The sequence below is a fragment of the Vombatus ursinus genome, unplaced genomic scaffold (assembly GCF_900497805.2).
Source record: "Vombatus ursinus unplaced genomic scaffold, bare-nosed wombat genome assembly UNPS02014794.1, whole genome shotgun sequence".
In the NCBI taxonomy this organism is placed as follows: domain Eukaryota; kingdom Metazoa; phylum Chordata; class Mammalia; order Diprotodontia; family Vombatidae; genus Vombatus; species Vombatus ursinus.
In genome coordinates this window covers 728,038-750,377 of record NW_020954572.1, presented here as the reverse complement: position 1 = coordinate 750,377, position 22,340 = coordinate 728,038, and the positions used below count along the sequence as shown (strand labels likewise).

Genomic DNA, 22,340 nt, shown 5'->3' with positions numbered 1-22,340 from the left:
CTCTGATTAATACAATAATCCACCAGAACTCCAAAGAACTCATGATATAAAATTTTGTCCACCTCCAGATAGAGAACTGATAGACTCAGAATACAGACTGAAGCATATTTTTTTCTTTCCTTATTTTTCTCCCCACCCCCCACCCCTGAACATGGCTAATGCAGAGATTTGTTTTGCATGACTACACATGAATAACGGATATCAGATTTCTTACCTTATCATTGGGTGGAGGGATGGATAGAGGGAGAGAGTGAATGTGGAACTAAAAATAAAAAAAATTAAATTTAAGAAATTTAAAAAGGAAATTTCCTGTGAGCAAGTCTCTCTTCCCCTTAAGCCCCAAGAGAGAAACAAAATAAAGCTCCCAAAAACCTGATAAAAGATTCCTTGGATGTTGATTCTTATGATATTGACTGTCATTCATTTCACATAATACCTCTCAGTGGCTCCCTCCACTGCTAGCTCCTGTTTAAAAGATCTAAGAGAGGTCACCTTAACAAACATGGTTCTTAGGTACCGGACGAAGAAAGTCTAGGGCTATCATGGAACGGGAATAAGTTAATATATTGTCTCGGAGACTCTGGAAAGTCACATCTGGAGTCCTCAGAGCAGCAATTTTACCTTACTGAAGTTTTGTCGTCATGGTAACAGGTTAACCAGTGCTGGGAACTATGGAATGAGAGTCCTGGTAACCGATTCACTTTCTCCTTTGACTTAGTTCAGATATGGCAAAATCGGTTTTCTCTTGATGAATCTGATTGAGAGGAACCATGGCAGAGGTGGGAGATTCAGTGACATTTACCTCACTCAGGAGTTTGGTGTCTCCCCTGTAAGAATCGCATATTTTTTTTTTTAATAAGTGAAAGGGACCTTGGAGAATCTCTTTTTTATAGATGAAAAAACTGAGGCAGAGAGAGAAGGTAGTTGCCTCAAGGCGATACAGTTCAGCAGCAGCAAAGTCAAGACTAGATCCCAGTTTTATTGGTTCTTTGGTCCCAAATTCTTTTTAGCATCTTCCTTTGGCTGGAAAAGAAATCGAACTGGGGGACCTGGATAGGATGGGCAAGTTCAATCACTGACATTTAAAATAGTGAAGCACTCATTCCATTCAACTTCTGTCATGTCCCATCTCCCCACTCCCCCAAATTAGAGAAACCCTAAAGAGCGCACTTCTTGCTGTAACTTCCAGCAAGGCTGCCTGCAAGACCAACCCACCGCCTCTTTCCTAAACCTATCACCAGGGTAACTGTCAGTACCACCTTGACATTCAAGCCCATGAGCATTTTCTTGCACCCACATCCAGAGCTTCTGGGCTCACACCTATAATCAGCTCTTTGCTGCTACTTCTGGAAGCAACCTTACAGACAGCTAGTTCCCTGCTTCTTCCAGCTCTGTCCCTCTACAAAACTCCCCTCCCCCTACCTTATTCTGTCTTTTCTCGCCCACCTCTTCCCAGGAGACAAATGCACAATCTGCTCTCTGCATATATCATCACCTTTGGAGGGAGGAATCTGCCCCACTATTGCAGCGGAAGCAAAAAAGCTACCCATACATGAGAAAAACACCTCCTTTCCAGTGGGGTAGGAGGGAAGGAGAAAGAGGAGGAGGAGAAGAGGAGGAGGAGGTGAGACAGGGGGAGGGAGAGAGAAAGTGTGCAGTGCATCTCTCTCTCCCTTGGGCACACTAAGGCAGAAAAGAGGACCTGAAAATTAACAGAGAAAATTTCTAATCTGACCATTAAGAGAAATGTAACTTTATTTTACACATAAGAAAACAGATCGTGTATAACTTTGGGCAAGTGCTTCCTAGTTTCTGGAAGTTCTTCCATTCTTTTCAGTTTCTTCATTTTTAAGATAAAGGGGTTATAAATAATGATGATAATGAAAGTGATAATAGCTAGCATTTATATAGATTTTAAGGTTTACAAAGCACTTTCTATATATTCATATATATGATAGATGTATTGATCCTCACCAAAACTCCATGAGATATGTGCTATTTTATCCTCCTTTTTACAGATGAGAAACCTGGTTGAGACAGAGGTTAAGTGACTTGTCCAGGATCACACAGCTAGCAAGTGTCTGAGTCAGGATTTGAACTCAGGTCTTCTTGACTCCAAGCCTACCATTGTGCCAGCTAGCTGAAGATAATCTTCAGATATTAATATAAGATTTACAGTGATTGATGAAAGAATACAATCTCCATGCTAAAATTTTTACAATTGAACATGTCTATAAATGAATCGAGTTTATATTTAAGTAGTGTTGTTTAGTTGTTTCGTTGTGTCAGACTCTTCATGACCCCATTTGGGGTTTTCTTGGCAAAGATACTGGAGTGATTTGACATTTCCTTTTCCAGCTCATTTTACAGGGAGGAAACTGAGTCAAATGAGGTTAAGTGACTTGCCCCAGTGTCTGAGGCTAGATGTGAAGTTGGGAAGATGAGTTTTCCTGACTTCTGGCCCCACACTCTATCCACTGTACTACCTAGTTGCCCTAAAATTCGCAATTAATATCTTTCCGGCTAGCTTGAAGGAACCTTAGAATTAAGCCAATTTTCTCATTTTACAGATGAAGAAACTAAATTCTGAGATAGGGCACATGATTTACCTGAGGTCAGATAGATAGTGAGTAGAAAGGCTAGGACTTTCTTCTAACTTCATACGCAGTGCTCTTTCCACTTTGCACAATTCTGGCTCCCCTGAGGGCATCTAGTACAACTTGTCACCTAGGCCTGGAGTCTGTTGCATCTTTCTGACTGTAGTAATGATGCCTTTGACTGAGTACCCCCAGTGACCAGGAGCTCACTACTTTAAGAGGTAATCACTATTGGACTGTTCTATAGCTAAGGAACTTCCTTCTTACAGTGATTAATGCAAAAAGGGACTCTACCTCTTTCAGAAATTTTCTTTGCCAGGACTTGTCTTTTGTATTGTTCACTTTATACCATACTCTCTACTCTTTCTCCATAGATCTACTCTCTACCATTGCCATATGCGTACATGTTGTAACTCCCTTAATTGATTATAATCTCTTCAAAGTAGAGATGATGTCATTTATATTTTTTCACCCCCAATACTTAGCAGTGTTTATGCACATTAAATGGATGTATGTGGACACTCCCTCTACCTATAAAGATCGAAACTGCACGACTGTCAGCTGAACCACGCGTGACTACTGCAATGCATCCATGTGTAGTTTGTAGTCAGTATGCTCGTTTTTATAATGTACACAATGATATGTCTGTTATTAAGATTTTTAACATTGCAAATGTTATCCTTCAGAATGACTTGTCATTAGTTATTAGCATAGGGGAAAGCTCTATCTCTTTAAAACAAAGCCTGTATTGTCTTTTCACAAAAAGATCATGTCTCAAGGCCATCTCTCTTAGTAGAGGTCAAGCTATTCTAAAGTTAAAGAATATTCAGGGACACTGTAGTACAACTTATGTTTTGTTTTCCTATTTACCTATGCAGTTTGTTGTGTGCTGCTTTGTTGCCTTATACCTCTAAACTGCTGAAATCTCTCCCTGTTTCCAAAAATTCTGATGCTCATCTTAGCCCTAATGCAAAAGTTTTTTGGTAGCACCCTAGTTCCTATAAACAACAGATTTCCATATCCTGAGCAGAGATAAGAAATATGATTATTCTGACATCTGCCACCCTATCTAGCTAATCACAACCTAAAATCTCTGGGAACTGAAAAGTGAAACATTACCAACACACATCAGAAGAAGGACCTTTTCTGTATTCGCAGGAAAAAGCTGCTGAGCCAATCTGGCATGCTGCAACTCCCAGGAGCCATCTGGGAGCTACCACTCTGTCATGAGCTAATCCCAAACCACTGGTCTCTGCAATGCCCAAATGGCTGGTGGAGGGCCAATTCAAGACTCAGAGGAAGACAATACCCCAAACCTTTTGGAGCTAGCTGTAAATAATAACCTTCAAGGAACCTCATTAGAATATGTACATTCCGGGAGTGGCCTGTTTCTTACTTCCCCAGGAATGGCAATTTTTTATGAAACTAAAAGGAGGAAATAATTGCAAAGGGAAACTGATCAGATTCTCTTGTTCTATAACAGAGAGACTCCCAAATAACCCAAACCTTCAAATCCTGTACTGTTCTTGTCTATGTCCTTCTGGAAGACCTTCATAAAGAGTCCAACCAATGTGATGGAGGCCTTCCTCTGGTTCTTTTTAAAAATTTGCAGATGTTGGCACAGTACTTGGGTTGATCATCTATCATTCTTCATTCTTGTTCCATGATTGGCTTATCACCTTTTCTGACTGTATATGTCCTTGACAATTTTTCATTATTTGATAACAATAACTAATATTTACATAGCATTCTAAGGTTTGCAAAGCGCTTTACATGTATTCTCTCATTTCATCCTCACAACAACCCTGTGAGATACGGGCTATTATTATCCCCATTTTGTTAAGGAGGAAACCAGGGCTGACAGAGGAATAAGTCATTCATGATTAATATATTGCAACTTGCTTTCATCTGCCATGTGCCTTTGAGTCACTTACATTTGTAATGACTTTGACATTGTGTTGCTCAGCCCTGTATCATCCCAGTGAGAACGCTGGTGTTAAAAAGATGGACTTTTGTGGCAGGGAGTTATTTGGAATCATTGGAACTTTTGTGAAATTTCCCAAAGATGATACTGCCTCTATCCTCTTATTTGATCCCAGGCCCGGGTCAGTGTTCACCACTGTTTGTCCAAGATTTATGTTGTGGTTGTTCGGTTGTTTCAGTTTTTGGCCCCATTTAGGGTTTTCTTGGCAAAAATACTAGAGTGGTTTGCCATTTCCTTCTCCAGCTCATTTTACAGATAAGGAAACTGGGGCAAACGGGGTTAAGCGATTTGTCCAGGATCACACAGCTAGAAAGAGTTTGAGACCAGATTTGAACTCAGACGAGGCCCAGCATTCTAACCACTATGCCACCTCTATTCAGCTTGCACAGGAAGGAACAATCGTCATCCACTTGGTTTTTCTGATGTAGATTGTTAGATTAAACTCTTTTGAAGGTGTCTAGGTCTTTCAGGAGGTTCCCGTCACATCGAAGGGTCTGATGCAATTAGCATAATGTCACCTGCCAATAGGAGAAACCTCACCCGCGGAACCCCTTTTCCATCTGTCTTCGGTCCAGGTTATCCTCCAATCTGCGTGTGAACACCTTGGGAGGTGGCCGCCCCCCAACTAGTTCTTTTCCTCACAGTCCAAAACCTTTTCCTTCTCCTCCTCGTTTCCTTTCCCTTAATTTCCTTCTCAGGAGATAAAAGGGAATGGAAAATTCGCATTTTTAGGAGAAAAAGGGGAACAGACCAGAGAAGGAGCCTATTCCCAGTACCCTTACCCTAAAGCCACTGAAAGGTACTGAGAGGGTGGAGGGAGGGGAAGCAGGAGTAGGAGAAATGGGTGGAGCCTCGGAGGCGTGAGAGGGGAAGGAGGGGAGAGGTGGTGGTGGTAGTAGTGGAGGGGGGCACCTGTGACGTTGCCCTGGCAGTTGCGTCCGGACGCCACGCGACGTCACGGGAGGGGGCGGGGTTCTGGACGGATTAGGGGCCTGAGCTGCGCGGCTCTGGCTGTTTCCCCCCGCCCCCTGAGCCCTTCACACGCCCGCCCTCTTTCCTCTCTTCCTTCCCTCTTTCCCTCCTTCCCTCCCTCCCTTCGTCCCTCCCCCTTTTTTCCCACAGCCCCTCCCCCTTCCTCCCTCCTCCCTCCCCTTCTCACTTTCAAGGGGAGGGGGGAGCCTGGGGCGGGGGAAAAAGGGAAAAAAAAAGTCCGGGCTGGTGTCCCGGCCGCCGGGCTGGGCCCGTGATCCCCTGGGGCAGGTCCGACCCGAGCGGCGGCGGCGGCAGCGGCGGCGGCTCCGGCTCTGAGTCCCGAGGAGGAGGACGAGGAGGAGGCGGCGGTCCGCGGTACATGCATCCGTTGCCGCTGTCCGCGGAGATGGATTTCAGTCAGAACAGCCTGTTCGGCTACATCGAGGACCTGCAGGAGCTCACCATCATCGAGAGGCCGGTGCGTCGGAGCCTGAAGGTACGGACGCGCGGAGGAGAGCCCACGGTGAACCCCACCGCGCTCGCCGCGTCCCCCTAACCCTGTCCCGTCGGTTCCCGTTCCCACGGTCCCCGGCTCTGCGTCTTCACGAGGCTCTCCCAGAGAAGAGTCAGGGGTCCCATCTCGCCTCCCCTTCATCTCCGGAGATTCTAGAGACCAGGGGATGGGGGAGATGAGTGAGTAGAAAGCGGCTGACCCCATCCCATGCCATCCTTTCCCTTCCCTTCCCTTCCCATCTCCTCCTTTCCCATCCTTTCCCTTTTCCTCCCATCCTTTCCCTTCCCCTCCCTTCCCCTCTCTTCTCATCTCTTCCTTTCCCATCCCATCCCCTCCCTTCCCCTCTCTTCCCCTCTCTTCCCATCTCTTCCTTTCCCATCCCATCCCATCCCCTCCCTTCCCATCCCCTCTTCCCCTCCCATCCCATCCTTTCCCTTCCTATCCCTTCTCTTCCCCTCCCTTCCCATTTCTTCCCCTCTCTTCCCCTCTCTTCCTTTCTCATCCCATCCCATCCCATCCGTCCATACTGGTATTTCCACTCTCTACGTCTTCGCAGAGCTCCCCTGAAAGAGTCCAGGGTCCTATTTCAGCTTCCCCTCAGCCTCCCTGCCATCTTCATGGGTTCCAGGAGATCAAGACGTGGGGGTAGGGAAGGAGGTGGGTAGAATCATCAGCCCCCATCTCATCCCCTCTATTCAGTCCACCCTCCCATATTTCCAAACTCTGAGTTTTTGAGAAGCACCACCAAAGAAGTGTGGGGTGCCATCTTACCTCTCTGCCTCCCCAGCCTCCCTTCATCTTTAGGGGTTCCAGGAAACCAAGAGGTGGGGGTGAGGGAGATGGTGGGAAGAAAGCCCCTGCCCCCATCCCATGCCATCAGTCTACACTTGCGTATTTCCACCTCTGCATCCGGTCAGGATGATTACATTTCATGTCTGCAGCACCCCTTCCCCAGTCATCATTAGGGGCTCCAGTAGAATGAGGTAGTAGACAGAACCTGATCGCGTCCCATCCCATACTGTCAGTCTACACAGCCTCGTTCCTACCTCTTCATCTTTGGTGGGGGCTCTCTGTAAGAAGAGTCTCGGGTCCAGGCTGGGCCCTATCCCGTCTCTTTCTCTACCTCAATCTCAGTATCCCCCTGTCCCCCTTCCCCCTTTCCATAATCATCCTCTAAGGCCCCAGGAGACAGGGGAGGGGAGAGGATGGAAAGAAAGAATCTGTCCCCATCCCATCCCCACTCTGAGAGAGAGGAGTAGGGCTGAGGAGGGGGAAGAGTGGGTAGGAAGAACCGTCCCATCCTATCTCATTGCCAGACCTGCTTCCCTCACTTATTCACAGGGGCTCCAGCCCATCCTCACTGCTCCTTTCCACATCTCACTTCTCTGGGGTAGTCAGGGGCTCCTGAAGACTATTGTAGAAAGTACCTGTTCTTATCCAGACCTCCAGCCCCTCTCTCACAACACCTAACTCCCCAGTAATCAAGGGATTTAAGAAAACAGAACTTGGGGGTAAAGAGAACCTGCCCCTACTTTATCCCCACTCATGCCCATAGCACCTTTCCACATCTCTTCTCCTTCACCCCCGCCCGCAGTAGTCAAGGGCTCCAGGAGATTGGAGCCCAGAGGGAAGGTGGTTGCAAAGAACGCATCTCTATCCCATCCCCCCCATCTCCACAGCCCCTCTCCTCACCCACATTTTCCTGTAATTAACCTATTGATGGGGGTGGAAAACTGAACTGCAGGTCGGGTGAGGGGAGGGTTAAAAAGAACTTGTTCCAAATCTCATCTCATGTCCCCAGCCCTTTCCTAACCCTCTTTGCCTTCTTTCCTCAGTGATTGCATGTTAGTGTGAGGTGGCCCCTCCAGGCAGGGAGGAAAGCCTGTATACTTTGTGCAGGCCCTCCTATTCCTTCTCTTCTTGCCCCTTTCCACACTCCTCCCTCCCCCCCCATTTGGTCTTCTTCCCACCTGTTCTTTGGGGGTCTGTTGGCAAAGGAAACCTCTGGGGGAAGGGAGGGTGTAGGAAACCTTTCCCAAGGGACCTATCCCTTGGCCTTCTTTCAGAGCTTCAGCGGCTGTGGGAGGAGGAAGGGTGAGGAGGGGAGTGGGCAGAATGAGTGGGGAGAAAACACTTGTCTCTGATTCCTACTGCCCCTCTTTACATGCCTGGAGCCCTTTCCTTTGCTCCTATCTCCCACCACCCTGCATGCAGAAAGAGACCTGGAAGAGAAAGTGAAGGAAACATTCTCCTATGACTTCCCGTATTTGAAAGGAGCCTTTCAAGCCATAATTCTTGTTTAATAGTGGGGAAAAAAAGATTCCTCCTCCCTCCTTCTCCCAGCTATTTAGAATTTGAAGTTTCTCTCTTCAATCTAAGCCGTTTGATGGGATCTCATTGATCTTTCAATTTAGTGAAATCTATCTTCATGGGAAGATAAAATGCCTTATTAGCTTTTAGCTTTTGGAGTTGTGGGGGATGGGTATGTTCCAGATTTGACCCTGAGAATTTTTCTACATAATTTGTGTTTCACATTTGACAGACACCAGAAGAAATAGAAAGACTAACAGTTGATGAAGAACTCAATGATATTGAAAGGGCTGTTTATCTACTCAGGTATTTCCAAGTCTTACTGTAAAATTGCTGATCTTTTCCTCTGACAACAGAAATGAATGTTTATTGAATTTGAGTTCTGCAGATTTACCAAATCAGTTGGCATACTGCTTTTGAATATATTTTGTGCTTAGGTACATAAAACTTCATCTAGATATGTTTTCATGTATTTAATAATTTGTAAATACTGAAATCTATAAACAGTTTGTTAGTGTGAGATCCAAACATAGCTTCAAGGATCCACTGTATAAACTGAGTTTAATTTCATCCTTTTCTTGTCTCCTGCACTGAATTGTCATGGGGAAAAAAAGAACATTCAGCAGCTGATACTATAATATTCATTGTAGAGTGCTGATGATAAAAGTATTTTTACTTTGATGACAGAATAAAGGAAATTGTTACTGTTTAAATCATTATTTTATCATGTTAGGTTACATGAGCTTGATAATCTTAATTGAAAGTGTTTTTATTTAGTCAGTTGTCTTTTTAAGTTTCAAATTTCCTGGTTGTTCCATAAACCTACTTTTTGACATTGAATCAGATCTTGAAATCTTGATATTTAGTATTTTATCTTACAGTTTCCTTAGCGTATTTTTTCTTTAATTGTTTTGGGTCATGGAAAGTTTTTTAGTTTTTCTTAAACTGTTTAAAGTTTATTTTTCTAATAACAATATTAATGTAGTGATGCATATAAGAAGAATAAGTAACATACATTCATTTTGGAATCAGAGAAACTAGGTTCAAGTACTGTCTCTGATGCTTGTGTGACCCTGAGCAAGTCATTTTATCTCATTTGGTCCCAGTTTTTCATCAGTAAAATGAGGGAAATGCACTAGAATGGCCTCTGGAGTGCCTTCTGGTTCTAGATCTATGACCCTTATGGCTTCCATTTCCTTAGTTGTTGTTTAGGCTGTCGTTGGTATCTTGAGTTCTTGATCTTACTTCAGTCATGCCATTACTCTGTTTCCAATTATCTCTTTTCTCTAAGCAATGTATTCCTAAAGTGTTTGCAGATGCCAGTGAAATTTTGAGGGTTTCTTTTTTGTCCTTCTTGTTACTTGCAATGATGTGCATTATTACCAAATTTTTAGTTAAACAAGAATGTCTTTATTGGCAAATTTAGTGATGTATATTTATATTGGTGGTGGTAGTGGTAGGGGTGTGTGTGTGTGTGTGTGTGTTTTGCTGCAGAGACATTTGGCAGAGAGGCTAATGCAATTTATATATTTTGACTTTCTGTAGATCTCTAATTAAAATACTTTTTTCCTTTAGTAACTATCATGAATAGTCAGTTGCCTTTTCTAATTGTCAATAACCTTTTTCTTATGTGAAGGTAGGCCAATGATGAAAGTTTGAGTAAAGTTTTATATTTAATGTGTATCTTTAAGTATGGGACTAAAACTTATGGTTTCATTCGTATAGGTTACTCCTGTATGAGGAAATTTCTATTACAAATGCAGGCTCTGCAGCTTACAGTCTTTCAGAATTTAAAATTCGTCATTACAAATGTCTTTTATTTAGTGGAAAAACTGTGGCTTACAATCAGGAAATTTAGATTTTTGCCCTACTTACCTGGACAGTAGAAGCTTTATTGGAGTTATCTGAGACGAGACTTCTTTCTGAAGATTGTTTTTTTCCATTTTGCAGCCTCCCTTGTAGTAAGTCTGTTACATAGTTTGTCAGAGTTCTTTTTTCATACTCAGGACAAAACATAGTTCTGGGACTTAAAGTCCTTGTCACGATGTCCCCTTCCATTCTTACTCAACAAGAGTCTTAAAGGAGACTCTTCTTTTAGTCTTTTCTTGGGTGATACACCTTGCAGTTCCTTGCAAGGGCACTTAAAATAAAAAACTAGTTTCAGCTATCTTGGTTCTCTAACTCAGTACTGTTTTTCTGTTCCTCTTTTTTTCCCTCTTTTTCTAAAGGAAAATGGAATTTCCCTCATTAAGTCAGTTTTTAAAGGGATGAAGCCATGTTTGACTAAAATTTTTTGTCATATTTTTGATTTGCTTAGCATAGGTTTATTTAGGACTTTATCTTGATAATATCATAATGTCCCTGGCTCATGTGTGTGTTTTAAATTTTTTTTCTTTCTTTAATTTGTCTATCTTGTTCATCATATTTCTGAATATCCTAGAATGTAACACATGCTGAGCCCTATTTTCTTTTCCTCCTTTTACTCTTCTTCCATTTCCTTGAACATAATATTCTTATTTTTTAGATAATTAGCATTTTTCTCCCCACTGCATCTATTACTTTCAGATATTTTTATTTTTCTATTTATACAGGTCAGGTCCTTGTTTTTGTTTTTGTTTTGCATATTGTGAAATTGAACAGGATAAGATAGTATGGAATAGTGGAAAGAACACTGGACCTTCAATCAGGAGACTGAGGTTTGAATTTTGGTTCTATTGACTGACAGAATGACCTTGGGCAAGCCACTTAGCCTAACCCACCCTTTGTTTCTTCTTCCGTAAAGTAGGACTAAAACTTGTTCTACTTACCTCACAGAGTTATGAGAAAAGCGCTTTGTAACATTTAAGTCATCATATGAATTGTAGTTACTGTGAGCATATTAAGTTAGGAAAGTCAGATATCAGCACTGAAGAAAATGCTTTGTATGTATGATTCTTTCTATCATTTGGACATTAAATACAAATATGTGGTCGATGAAAGTACTTTTATGTTTATAAAATAATGTACTGCTCATTAATTTACCCTCTAATATAGGGTAATTCTTTTCAAAACTGATAATTCAGAATATAGTGTTTGAACATTTAAAGTTGAAGAACTTTTATAGTGATGTTGCATAAATAAAATTTTCAAACCCCAAATAGTGGCATTATGGCACTGGAGCAAAACAGCTTGACCAATATTCACAGCTTGTAGGGTTGGTCATAGTAACAAAACAACCTCTTTTTCCTGTTCTGCCTTTTCTTTGGGATGCTGGCGTACAGTTTAGGAACATGCATAGTGCATAAAATATTTTAACATTTTTAATTACTTGAGCCTCTAAAGGCTCTTTGATCATGAACTCCCCTGCTCAGAGGCATCTAGTGGCTGGCTCCCTGTTGCCTTCAAGATAAAGTCCAAATTCCCCAGTCTGGCCATTCACAACTCTTTGGTCTGGCTTTACCCAGTATCTCTTTACCTCCTGATTTCTCCATATGAAGCCTCTCCTCCAACTGATGTTATCATTGTCTTCAGAACATGCAATTCTTATTTCAGAGCACTGAATGAGGAATCAAACAATAGGTTCAGATCCTAAATCAGACGTTTTCTAGTGCTGGGAATGTAAGCAATTCTGGACGTCCTTGAGTCCCGGGCATTGTGATACTTGCTCTGCGTATCTCACTGGGCACACTCTAAGGTGCTCTGTCAATGCTATTTATTATTCCTGCATGGGTGCCTGTGTTCATCTTGTTCTTACTGCCTGGAATGCCTTTCCCCCTCCCATCTGCCTAGTCAGGTCTTACTCATCAACTCAAGTCCCTTTAATTCTGAAAAGCCTTGGCTGATGTTCTCATCTGTATAGATTACTTCCCTTTTCAATTGCGGGTATTACCCACATTAATTTGGCTAGAGTAATGATAGTTCACATTGATATATATATATATATATATACATATACATACACATATGCACACACACATACATATATATGTGTGTGTATATCTATGTGTATATCTATGTGTATATATATGTGTATATATGTGACATTTAAAAAATGGTGCTTTAAGAATTTTGAAAACAATTAATTCTCTACAATTTTATATTATTACCTAGTTGTTTCCTGTGTGTGTTTTGTTTTCCTAAATAGATTGTAATCTCCTGATGCACAGGGATTGTATTTTATATTTCTTTTTATCACCCTTTGATGCCTAGCATTGTATTATACATAAAGGGTACTCAGTAATAATTAAATGTGTCAGATGTGTTCATTTTTTTTGAAGATTAGATTCTACAAGAATTAAACCAAATTGCTTTTTCTTTTCTATATACAGATGGAAAACTCATATCAACTTGTAGTAATTAGAGAAAGTGCTCTAATTATTTTTCGTACTTGATAAGATAGAGAATCATAGATTTGGAATTAGGACAGACATCAGAGATTATCTAGTTCAACATCTCACCAAATCAGGAATCCAATTTACAACATCCCCAGTAAGTCGTTATTTAGTTAGCCTCTTCTTAAAGACCTCAATTCTGTAGGTACGAATTACCAGAAACTAATCCTAACTCTCACAGCCTCTTTTGCATGAATGATTACTTGTAGAATTAGTCCTGGTGTAGTGGAAAGCACATTGGCCTTAGAGTCAGAAATCCTAGGTTTCAGTCCCAGACCTGATCCTTAGTGTAGGGTATGGGACCTTGGGCAAGATACTTCTAATCTCTGAACCTCAATAATCTCATCTTTAAGGGATAATATTTGTACCTACCGCAACAATCTTAGAATTGGCAGCTCACTTAACCATTTGAACCTCAGTTCCCCCATTTGTAAAATAGCAGATAATATTGCATGTAGTATTCCCATCTCACAGGGCTCTTGTGTGAGAGAGTCAAATGAGATATATATAAAGTGATTTGAAAACCTTAAAATGTTATATAACTGTCAGTTTTTTATTATTATTATTATGGAAATACAAGTTATGAGTTGGAATAAGAAATGCCACCCATCTCTGGCCACCAAAATTTCAGAAGCAGTCAAGTAAATGATAAATAATAGTAACAAAAATGTGTTCTACTAGTTGTAACACAATAGGTGGTAATTAGTTACTAATAAGGATTAGTTACTAATAAGGCAAAATTATCCCAAGATATAAATAAGTATTTTGACTGAAATTATGTCAAGAGCATCTTTATTATTGAAATATTTTACAGATTAGCATTTCCTGGCCACAATGCCTTTTCTATAAAGTATTAGTATTAAAATTATATAGTAAAAGTAGAGAATAGCACTTAAATTCATTTTTGTGTTGCCCACTTTTAAAATGGATTCTGCTATTTTTTATTTGGCATTTTACTAGGCAAATTCAGATAAAGTAGAAAGTTCATCTTTTAATTTTTGGCTTGTTGAAAGTTAACATTAAACTTTGACCTTTTCACTTTCTCTTCCCATTTTCTAGGAGTAAGTGCTGCCCCCTAGTGACATCACAGAGAGAGATTTCTGCAGCTGGAACAGTGGAAATAAAACAAACAAAACTACTTCTATCTACTGTGGCTGTTACTTATCACTGGATGTAACTCCCTCACCCAAGAACTCCAGCACCCCTCTCCTCGAAGTACAACACTAGAATCTGGGTAGCTATAAGACAGTGAGGAAGAACTGCAGTGTTTAGGGTTGTCATCTAGTTTTTTTTTTCAGTTGTCTTACTTTTTAAGAATGCATCCTAGTTGCTGTGCAGGACAGAAAACTGACACATGGAATTTTTTTCTCTCCTCATTTGTAGTCTTACGTCGTACCATCTCTTTTCTTGTCTTCACTATTCCCTTTGTTCCTCACCATGTTCTTTTGCTTTTAAGGCCCAGTGTGGTTCTATTAAGGGCTGTTAATGCTAAGCTTTTTTTGGTGGTCTGGAGTAGCTGGTATATTGTAGTTCTTTCCTTTCATGATGCAGTGACAAGCAGATATACAACCACCTTAATGACTGTTGCTCCCTGTATCCAAGCCATGTTCTATCCTCTTGCTTACGTTACTTTTGTTCCTACTATCTGTTTTCTTCTCTTTTCTCCAGCCTTGACCACTATTTAATATCACTGAATTTTGGGGAGCTTTATAATGGTCCAAACAAAGGATGCCCTCATAAGGTTATTTTGTTTTAGGAGGCAAAAGTGACAAAATCATTAGAAATACGGTTTAGTTCTTCAGCTTCTGTATATCAGGGAAATTTGGCTTGTCTTGTAAGGTTAGCCCTTGTAGTCCCTTTTTCCCTTTTACCCTTTACTTACATCATCTTCTTTAAAAATAAGAAAGGGAGATTTTATGATTTATCTTTAAGCTATCACCCTTGGTTTCAAATACAGATGTTCTATAGTACTTTTCCACAGAAGAGGCAAGTAACAGTTGTATGAGCTTTTGCTTTAGGGTTGGAGGCAAAAGCTGATGTTGGAAAGTTGCTTCTTTTTTTCTCTGGGGGGTGCTACCAGCAACAGCTTGGCCTCCTGAAGGACACTGAGAGGTTCTTCTTCAAAAGAGTAGCCTACCAGATGATACTTCTTATTGTGAAGAGGTATGAGTTGTTCTTCTGCAAAAGGAAGTATGAGTAGAGACCATTCAGTACTCAATGAAGCACTGAAATAATGAATTGCAGTGCAATATTGAATGCTTACCGAGATCATTAAGGACAAGTCTTTTTCGCCTGTTTTAGTCCTCAGTGAAACATGAATTACTTGTTTGGGGAAGGTAATAAATATATGAAGACAGAGGGAGAGTAGTGGAGATTTTTCCCCCCTCATCTGTCCTCCTGGAGGGTCTTGTGATGAGGAACAGCCATAGCCATAGGAGGCACCTGTTTCCTTTTTCTTACTCAAGTTGTGGCTTCAGAAAGCTCTCCCTGTGATAGCATCAGTGGCAAGCAGAATTGTTCTGCTGACTTCAGGAAGAAAAGTAAAAAGGTTAAAATACAAAGCATATTATTTTCTCTAAGGTAAAAGTAATCAACAAGATTATTTCTCTGCTCTTACCACCTGCATTGGAGTGTCTGGAACTTGACATGTGAAACAATTCAGAGAAAATTGAGAATAGTTATCTTTTATTCCTGGTATAGATAGTTATCCATCCAAACTACCTGAGTCCTACAGTATGCAGTGGAAATCCTTCATATGTACCATGTTAGATAGATTTGAATGAAGCAGGGAAAACCACATACCTCTGAAACATAACCATGCAAATTATAGAGCTTATACGACACGGCTCATCTGTAGCAAGGTATTAGTTTAATCTTTTAACCACATTACAAACTTCATTCTTTATTAACATAACTTAGTGTTAGTCAAAGCAGAGTATCATTTAAAAATCTTTTTATAGAACTGTTGTATCTCTGTGGCTGTATATAAATAGAGATCTCTGTGTTGTATGCATTGTAATAAATCAATAGAATTTAGAGCTGAAAGGGATCTCAGAGATCATTTAGTCTATTTTCCTCATTTTACAAAAGAGGAAATGGAGGTCTAGAAAGGTTAAGTGATTTCCAGGGTCACATTGGTAGTAAGCAGGAGAGCTGGGATTTGAATCTAGGTAAAATTATGGTATTCAACTTTTAGACCTTATATATTCATTATCTCTTAGCCAAATAGTAAACATTATAGAGAACTGAGATTAATCAAAAACATTTAAAAGTGCCTTCTCTGTGGGGATACAAAGAAAAATGATCCAGTCCCTGCTTTTGGTGGGCTTAAGTTCTTACCAGAGAAAATACCCATACATACATATGTAAATGTGTGTATATGTATATATTTGTGCATATATATATATATATTTTCCTATGTCTGTGTGTAGGTATATGTGCATGTATATGCTTGTGTGTATGAGTATATATATAGTGTATACAGGTAAACATGTGTATATAAACATGCATATTTATATATAGACACATGTACACACATGAGAAATATAAGGTGGTTTAGGGAGGGGAAGATAGTCATATTCGGAGATAATTAGGAAAGACTTCAGGTAGAAGGTGGTATTTGAACTATATCTTGAAAGAAGTAAAGAGTTCTATGAGATTGTAAGGAGGGAAAACATTTTTAAACCTGGGAGCAACAAATGAAAGAACCTGAAGATGGGACATACATAGTAGTGTTGAGATTGAGGAAATTCAAAATTGCCGAAGCAAAGCAATATATCTGCACCAGCCACCGTTAAAAACTGTTATTTCCTGCTTTCAGCCTTGAGTCGGTTATATTTGTGCCTTATAATAATGCTTGTCTAGAACTGTTTTTTTTATACTGGATTATAGAAAAAGGGACAGTTTTCAGAATTAGGACTACTGCAAGGATCCCCAAACTTGTACAAGTCCTTCCCACAGAAAGGGCCCTTTAGATGCCACTTCAGAGTTGTAGTAACTTTTTATAATACATTACTTATAGCATGGAAATGTATGAAAATCCCTCCTTTTAAGTTACCATGATTTACAGGATAATTAGTACGTAACAATTTCATGATTTACAAAAACTGTTATACTTCAGTATGTAATAGTGTATACAATGTAGTGTTTTTCTTACCATCAGATTATAATATTAGCAAAGATTTACAGTGCAACTAAACAGCCTTTTTGTTAATACTTAAGAATTATGGCCATGTGGAATACTTCATTGCTAAATAGAAAGGCCACATGATGTAGTGGAAAGAACATGAAATTAGAATCAGAGAACCTGGTTTTGAATGCTGGTTCTGTCCTTTACTGGTGACCTTAGAGAAGTCACTTAACCTCTGTGGGCCTCAGTTTCCTTCTCTGGCAATGAGGAGTTTGTGGCTGAATCATTAAAGCCTCTTCCAACTCTAAATATATTGAACCTTCTTACTGCTAGAAACTTTAATGTTAAAATTGTGAAAGAGAACAGTGCATTTTCTTAGTTTGAGTATAGTGCGGATTCAAATGGTTATATCCTAAAAATGTTCGTAAACTGGTTGTCTGGAATTCACAAGACGGTTTCCAATAGAAATGTATTTGCCAAAGTAATTAGATTCCTAGCATGAATAACTAAAGCCTATTCTACCTGAAAAGTTCTTGAATTTTTAATGAAAAAAAGTGAAAATAATATTGTCATTACATTAATTAAATGGAAAAGCAATATAATTGAATAATTAGTAGTGTAGTTTTAAAAAGAAATTCGGTATCACTGCACTGATTCAGAGGTGACTTATCTAGGAATCACAACTACGTAGAACAGAGGTTCCCAAACTTATTTGGCTTACCATCTTCTTTTTAAAGAAAATTACTGCTAGGTGGCACAGTGGACAGAGCAACGGCCCTGAATTCAGGAGGACCTGAGTTCAAATCCGGCTTCAGACTCATAACACTTACTAGCTGCATGACCCTGGGCAAGTCACTTAACCCCATTGCCTACCCCCCCCAAAAAAATTACTCAGTGCCCCGCCCCCCCAAAATCTACTTTTTTAAACTTTTAGCAGTTTTTTTTTTTAAATTTGCACCATTTCAAAAAAATAATTTTTTTTAAAACAATGACGCATCTTAAATTTAATAATTTATTGTAAATTTGTGGGTTTTTTCCTGCATTGAAATTTTGATGGCAGAGTATTGCATCATATGATCGTATTGTATCGTATTGGAAACAGGTCATTACATGCATGTATTGCTGTCGATGTATGCTGGACTTCCTGACAATGCACAACATGCTCGCCTGCCAACACTTGCTTGTTAAGACCTGTTGGCAGACTTGACCACTGATTGGTTATAACTTGCATTTTGTGTGTTTATTTGGAAAATAATGTAATCACTTCAACTTTAACTCTGTTACACAACAGATGAAATATACAAACAGTTTTTCAAAATTTTCTTCTCTTCTTTCCTTATGCTTCCACCAACCCTTTATTTTTATTCAATGCCTCCCAATTGCACCCAAGGCTACTACCACCCACCCTGGATCGTTCCAGTGCCCCCCATGGGGTGGTATCGCCCACTTTGGGAACCTCTGAGCCGAATATAGTTTGCAACCTGCAAAGTAAACAAATAAAAAAAAAAACTGAATAGCCAAAATAGATCTCACTTAAACTATACCTATTAGATCCCTTAGACTCTCACATAGAGCCTATTTACTTTTATTTTAGACATAATTCCAACTGCCTGATTTCCTTTTCCAGAGAGTATCAGGAACATACATTGGAGTGAGAAGGATAAGAACTATGTATAGATACACTGACAGCAATAAAATGGTGATGATAGGAGACAGGGAAACTATGAAAAACATACCTAACTCTCAAAGCATACAAGTGTGGATCCTTGTAGTGGAGGTATCAGTAATTCTGAACATCTGGGAAGGTGTCATTATTATTGATAGTCATCAAGAGCAAGTTAAATTACTTTCAATATTAACTGATAAATATGACAGAAAAACTTGAAATTCTTTTGGATATTTCAGACATTTTCATCAGATGACTGAAATAAAGTTTTAGTGCTTAAAGATTATGCATCATTTGCCTAGAATATTCTCCTACTAAGTACCTCAGTTCCTGAAAATATTATGTAAGTCAGATGTAGTATCATCTTGTATACTAGTCCTTGAAGAGAAGTGAGTTTAACCAGAAGAGAATGTCAGGCTTTTGATGAAAGGTATTTCTATACACTTTCAAGGGATTTAGAAAGTAATGGAAGTGATTTATTGTTATGTCTAATTTCATTGAAAAACTTACAACTTGCCTTTTCCTTGATGTGAATGTTGCATTAAAATTTACATTTAGCAAACATGGAACGAAGAGAGAGGGAGAAATTTTCCTGTGGCAACTTTTTTTTCTGACATCTTAAATTAGATGTCCTGTAGATATCTTAAACTGAATGGAACTCATTATCTTCCCCCCTAAACCCTCCTCCTCCCACTTCCCATCTTCTCTATTACTGTAGAGGGCACCGCCATCCTTCTAGTCCCTTAGACTCCCAACCTAGGAGTCATCACTGTCTCGTATTCTCCTATCTAACCTTTGCCAAGAACTGTTGATTTTGCCTTTGTGATATTTCTCTTCTGACACTGCTACTACTCTAGTGCTGGTCCTCATTACTTCATGTCCAGGTTATTACATAGTCTGTGGATGGGTCTGCCTGCTTCACATCTCTCCCCACTCTAATCATCCTGCATTCAGCCTCTAAAATGATTTTCCTAAAGTGCAGTTCTGATCTTATCACCCCCTATTCAATAAACTCCAGTGGCTTCCTTTTCCCTAATCTTCCAGGATTAAATACAAATGCTCTGTTTGACATTCAAAGACCTTCAAAATCTGGCCCCTTTCTGCATTTCCAGAAGAAAGTGGCAATTTTTAACCTACTAAAGAAAAGGTGTGTGCATGTAATAGCTGTTTTCAACGTTTTACTTTCCACATGCACTCTTTTGATCCAGTGACATTGACTTCCTGCCTATTCCATGAACAAGATATCCATCTCTTGTCTCGGCATTTTCTCTGTCCTTCATGCATGGAATGCTCGCCCTCCTCTACTCTGATTACTGACCTCCCTGGTTTCCTTTAAATCCCAACTAAAATCCCACCTTCTACAGGGAGCCTTCCCCAACCCTTAAGAAATTCCAGGACTTTCCCTCCGTCAATTATTTCTTATTTATTCTATATATAGCTTGTCTACATATATTTGTTGGCATATTGTCTCCCCCATTAGATTGTAAGCTCCTTGAGGTCAGGAGCTGTCTTTGACCTCTTTGTATTCCCAGCATTTAACACAGTGTCTGGCCCATAGTAGGCACTTAATAAATGTTTGTTGATTGATTGATTGTAACTGGGCAAGAATTGAGAGAATCAGAAGGGTGTGTATATGTACCTGTGTGTATGGTAGAGTGCCTGAGATATGATTACTAGGTAGTAACTAGGAAAGAAAGGGAGCTGGGAACATGTGATCTGTCAGACTCTGACCCCGCCAGGCACTAGATGGCGCAATTGACCCAGGTCAGCTTGGTTGCTGCCTGTAGGCATGAAGAAGGAGGAGCCATGCAGAGCAGCCTCTGGTAGGAAGAGGGGCAGGACAGAGCTGGCTGGCGTGTGTGTGTGTGTGTGTGTGTGTGTGTGTGTGTGTGTGTGTGAGCTTTTCACTCTTTAATAAAGTTGAGATTGTTTTGGTGGATGGCTAAATGTCTTCTGCACTTCATAGTTTCTCCTGCTCTTGTGCTTTGTTGTGGAATGATCTCTAGGCATAAATATATTTAGATTGTTCGTATTTGTGGCCAGTTGAGAAAAAGATGGGGGAGGCAATTAATGGCTTGTTATCTCAATATGACTTAACAGTGTGACTTGGCAGCCAAAAAAAATGAATGTGATCTTTTAAGGAGTTTCATTATATCTAGAATGAGAAATAGCCGTTCTGTATTATGTCCTAGGCGGACCACATCTAGATAATTATGTTCAGTTCTAAGTGCCACATTTTAGGGAGAATGTTTATGAAATATGGGGTGTCCAGAAGAGGGAAATCAGGATGATGATTAAAAAATTGGAGATCATATCATATGAAGACCAGCTGAAGAAAGTGGCAATTTTTAACCTACTAAAGAAAAGGTGGGTGTATGTAATAGCTGTTTTCAAGTGTTTGGAGGGCCATCATGTAGGATAGAAGTATCAAAAAGGCCTGCTGCAGCACCCAAGTGGGACCTAACTGTATTAAAATGTACTTGGGAAATAGTTAACAAAATAAAAATACAATAGGATAGAAATAAGGTTAATATATGGTTTTCTAGGTCAATATGCCTTTGCCAGGATCTTTATGCAAGCATCCTTATGTCTGGTTTAGTGGCCCTTTTTCTGTTTGAATTTGATACTACTGATGTAGAACACTGATTGATTTGTTCTACTTGTCTCTGAGAGCAGAAACAGGAATAATGGGTAGAAGTTACAAAGGCAGATTTTTTTTTCAATAAAAAGAAAAGCATCCATTTTATATCTGTTTAAAAGTACATAGGCTTTTGTTGAGACAACAAGTTCCCCATCACTTGAGATCTTGAAACAAAGGTTGAATTTCAAGCAGCTTGTCAGGGATATGGTAGAGAGGATTCTGGTTCAGCCATAAGTTGAACTAGATGCTATTAAAAGTCCCTTCCATCTCAGTGATTCAGTTAAATATTAAATGTCCACTGTGTGCAAGGCACTGTGCTAGATATACAAAGAAAAAACTCAATCTTAAGTCTGCCTGTGCGGCGCTATCTGTGTGGCCACGGCAAGTAACTTAATGTTTTTTGAGCCTCAGCTTCCAGATCTGTAAAATGGAATAATACTTGTATCTACTTTACAAGGTTGTTGTGATATTCAAATAAGATAATATATGTAAAGCACTTGGCAAATTTTAAAGTGCTCCGTCGTCAGTTATTAGTGCTATTATACTGCTCAGTGTCAGTTATTAAGGATTCTGAGATTAGCAGCCCATTCCAGGCAGAGGATGGATTATAGAAGGAAGAGGGAGACAGGTGGTATAGAGATCAATTAGAAGGCTGTTGTCATAATTCCAGTGATGAGGGTCTGAGCTAGGATGGTTATGGTATGAGTGGAGAAAAAAGGGGATAGATTCAAGAGATGGGAGTAGAATGTAGGAGTAGAATTAAGTATATGGGAGTAAAATCTGTAGTCTCCTAAAGATTTGGCAGCTCACTGGATGGGGGGGGGGTGGTAAATAGAGTAAAGAATCAAGTATGACACTAAAAGTTGTGAACCTGGGTGGATGGAAGGTAGTAATTCTCTGTTGAGAAATAGGGAAGATAGGAGGAGTAGTTTTGGGAGGGAAGATGAATTTTATTTTAAATGTATTGAATTTGTGATGCCAATGGGGCATCTCAGTTTGAAATGTCTTATAGTCATTTAGTGATATGACACTAGAGCTCAGGGGAAAGACTAGGCCTGGATATATATGTATATATATATATATGTGTGTGTGTGTAAATGTGTATACATGTATACATATTTGAGAGTCATTAGTATGGAGATGATAATTAAACTCAT

The 22,340-nt window shown here is 39.9% G+C and overlaps 1 protein-coding gene across 4 annotated transcripts in view; it reads left to right on the top strand.

The window, feature by feature from the left end:
- Window positions 1-5,614: 5,614 nt before the first annotated feature.
- PPP4R4 (protein phosphatase 4 regulatory subunit 4) overlaps window positions 5,615-22,340 on the top strand; it is a 131,578-nt gene continuing 114,852 nt past the window's right edge. The window contains exons 1-2 of one of the 4 annotated variants that reach the window (XM_027870134.1): window positions 5,615-6,049; window positions 8,610-8,683. In XM_027870134.1, the coding sequence (XP_027725935.1) occupies window positions 5,933-6,049; window positions 8,610-8,683 (191 nt within the window). In that variant the 5' untranslated portion in view covers window positions 5,615-5,932. Of the gene's footprint in view, window positions 6,050-6,178; window positions 6,247-6,600; window positions 6,725-8,609; window positions 8,684-22,340 lie in introns of those variants that run through there. The other 3 variants (XM_027870130.1, XM_027870132.1, XM_027870131.1) reach the window with 3 other exon arrangements.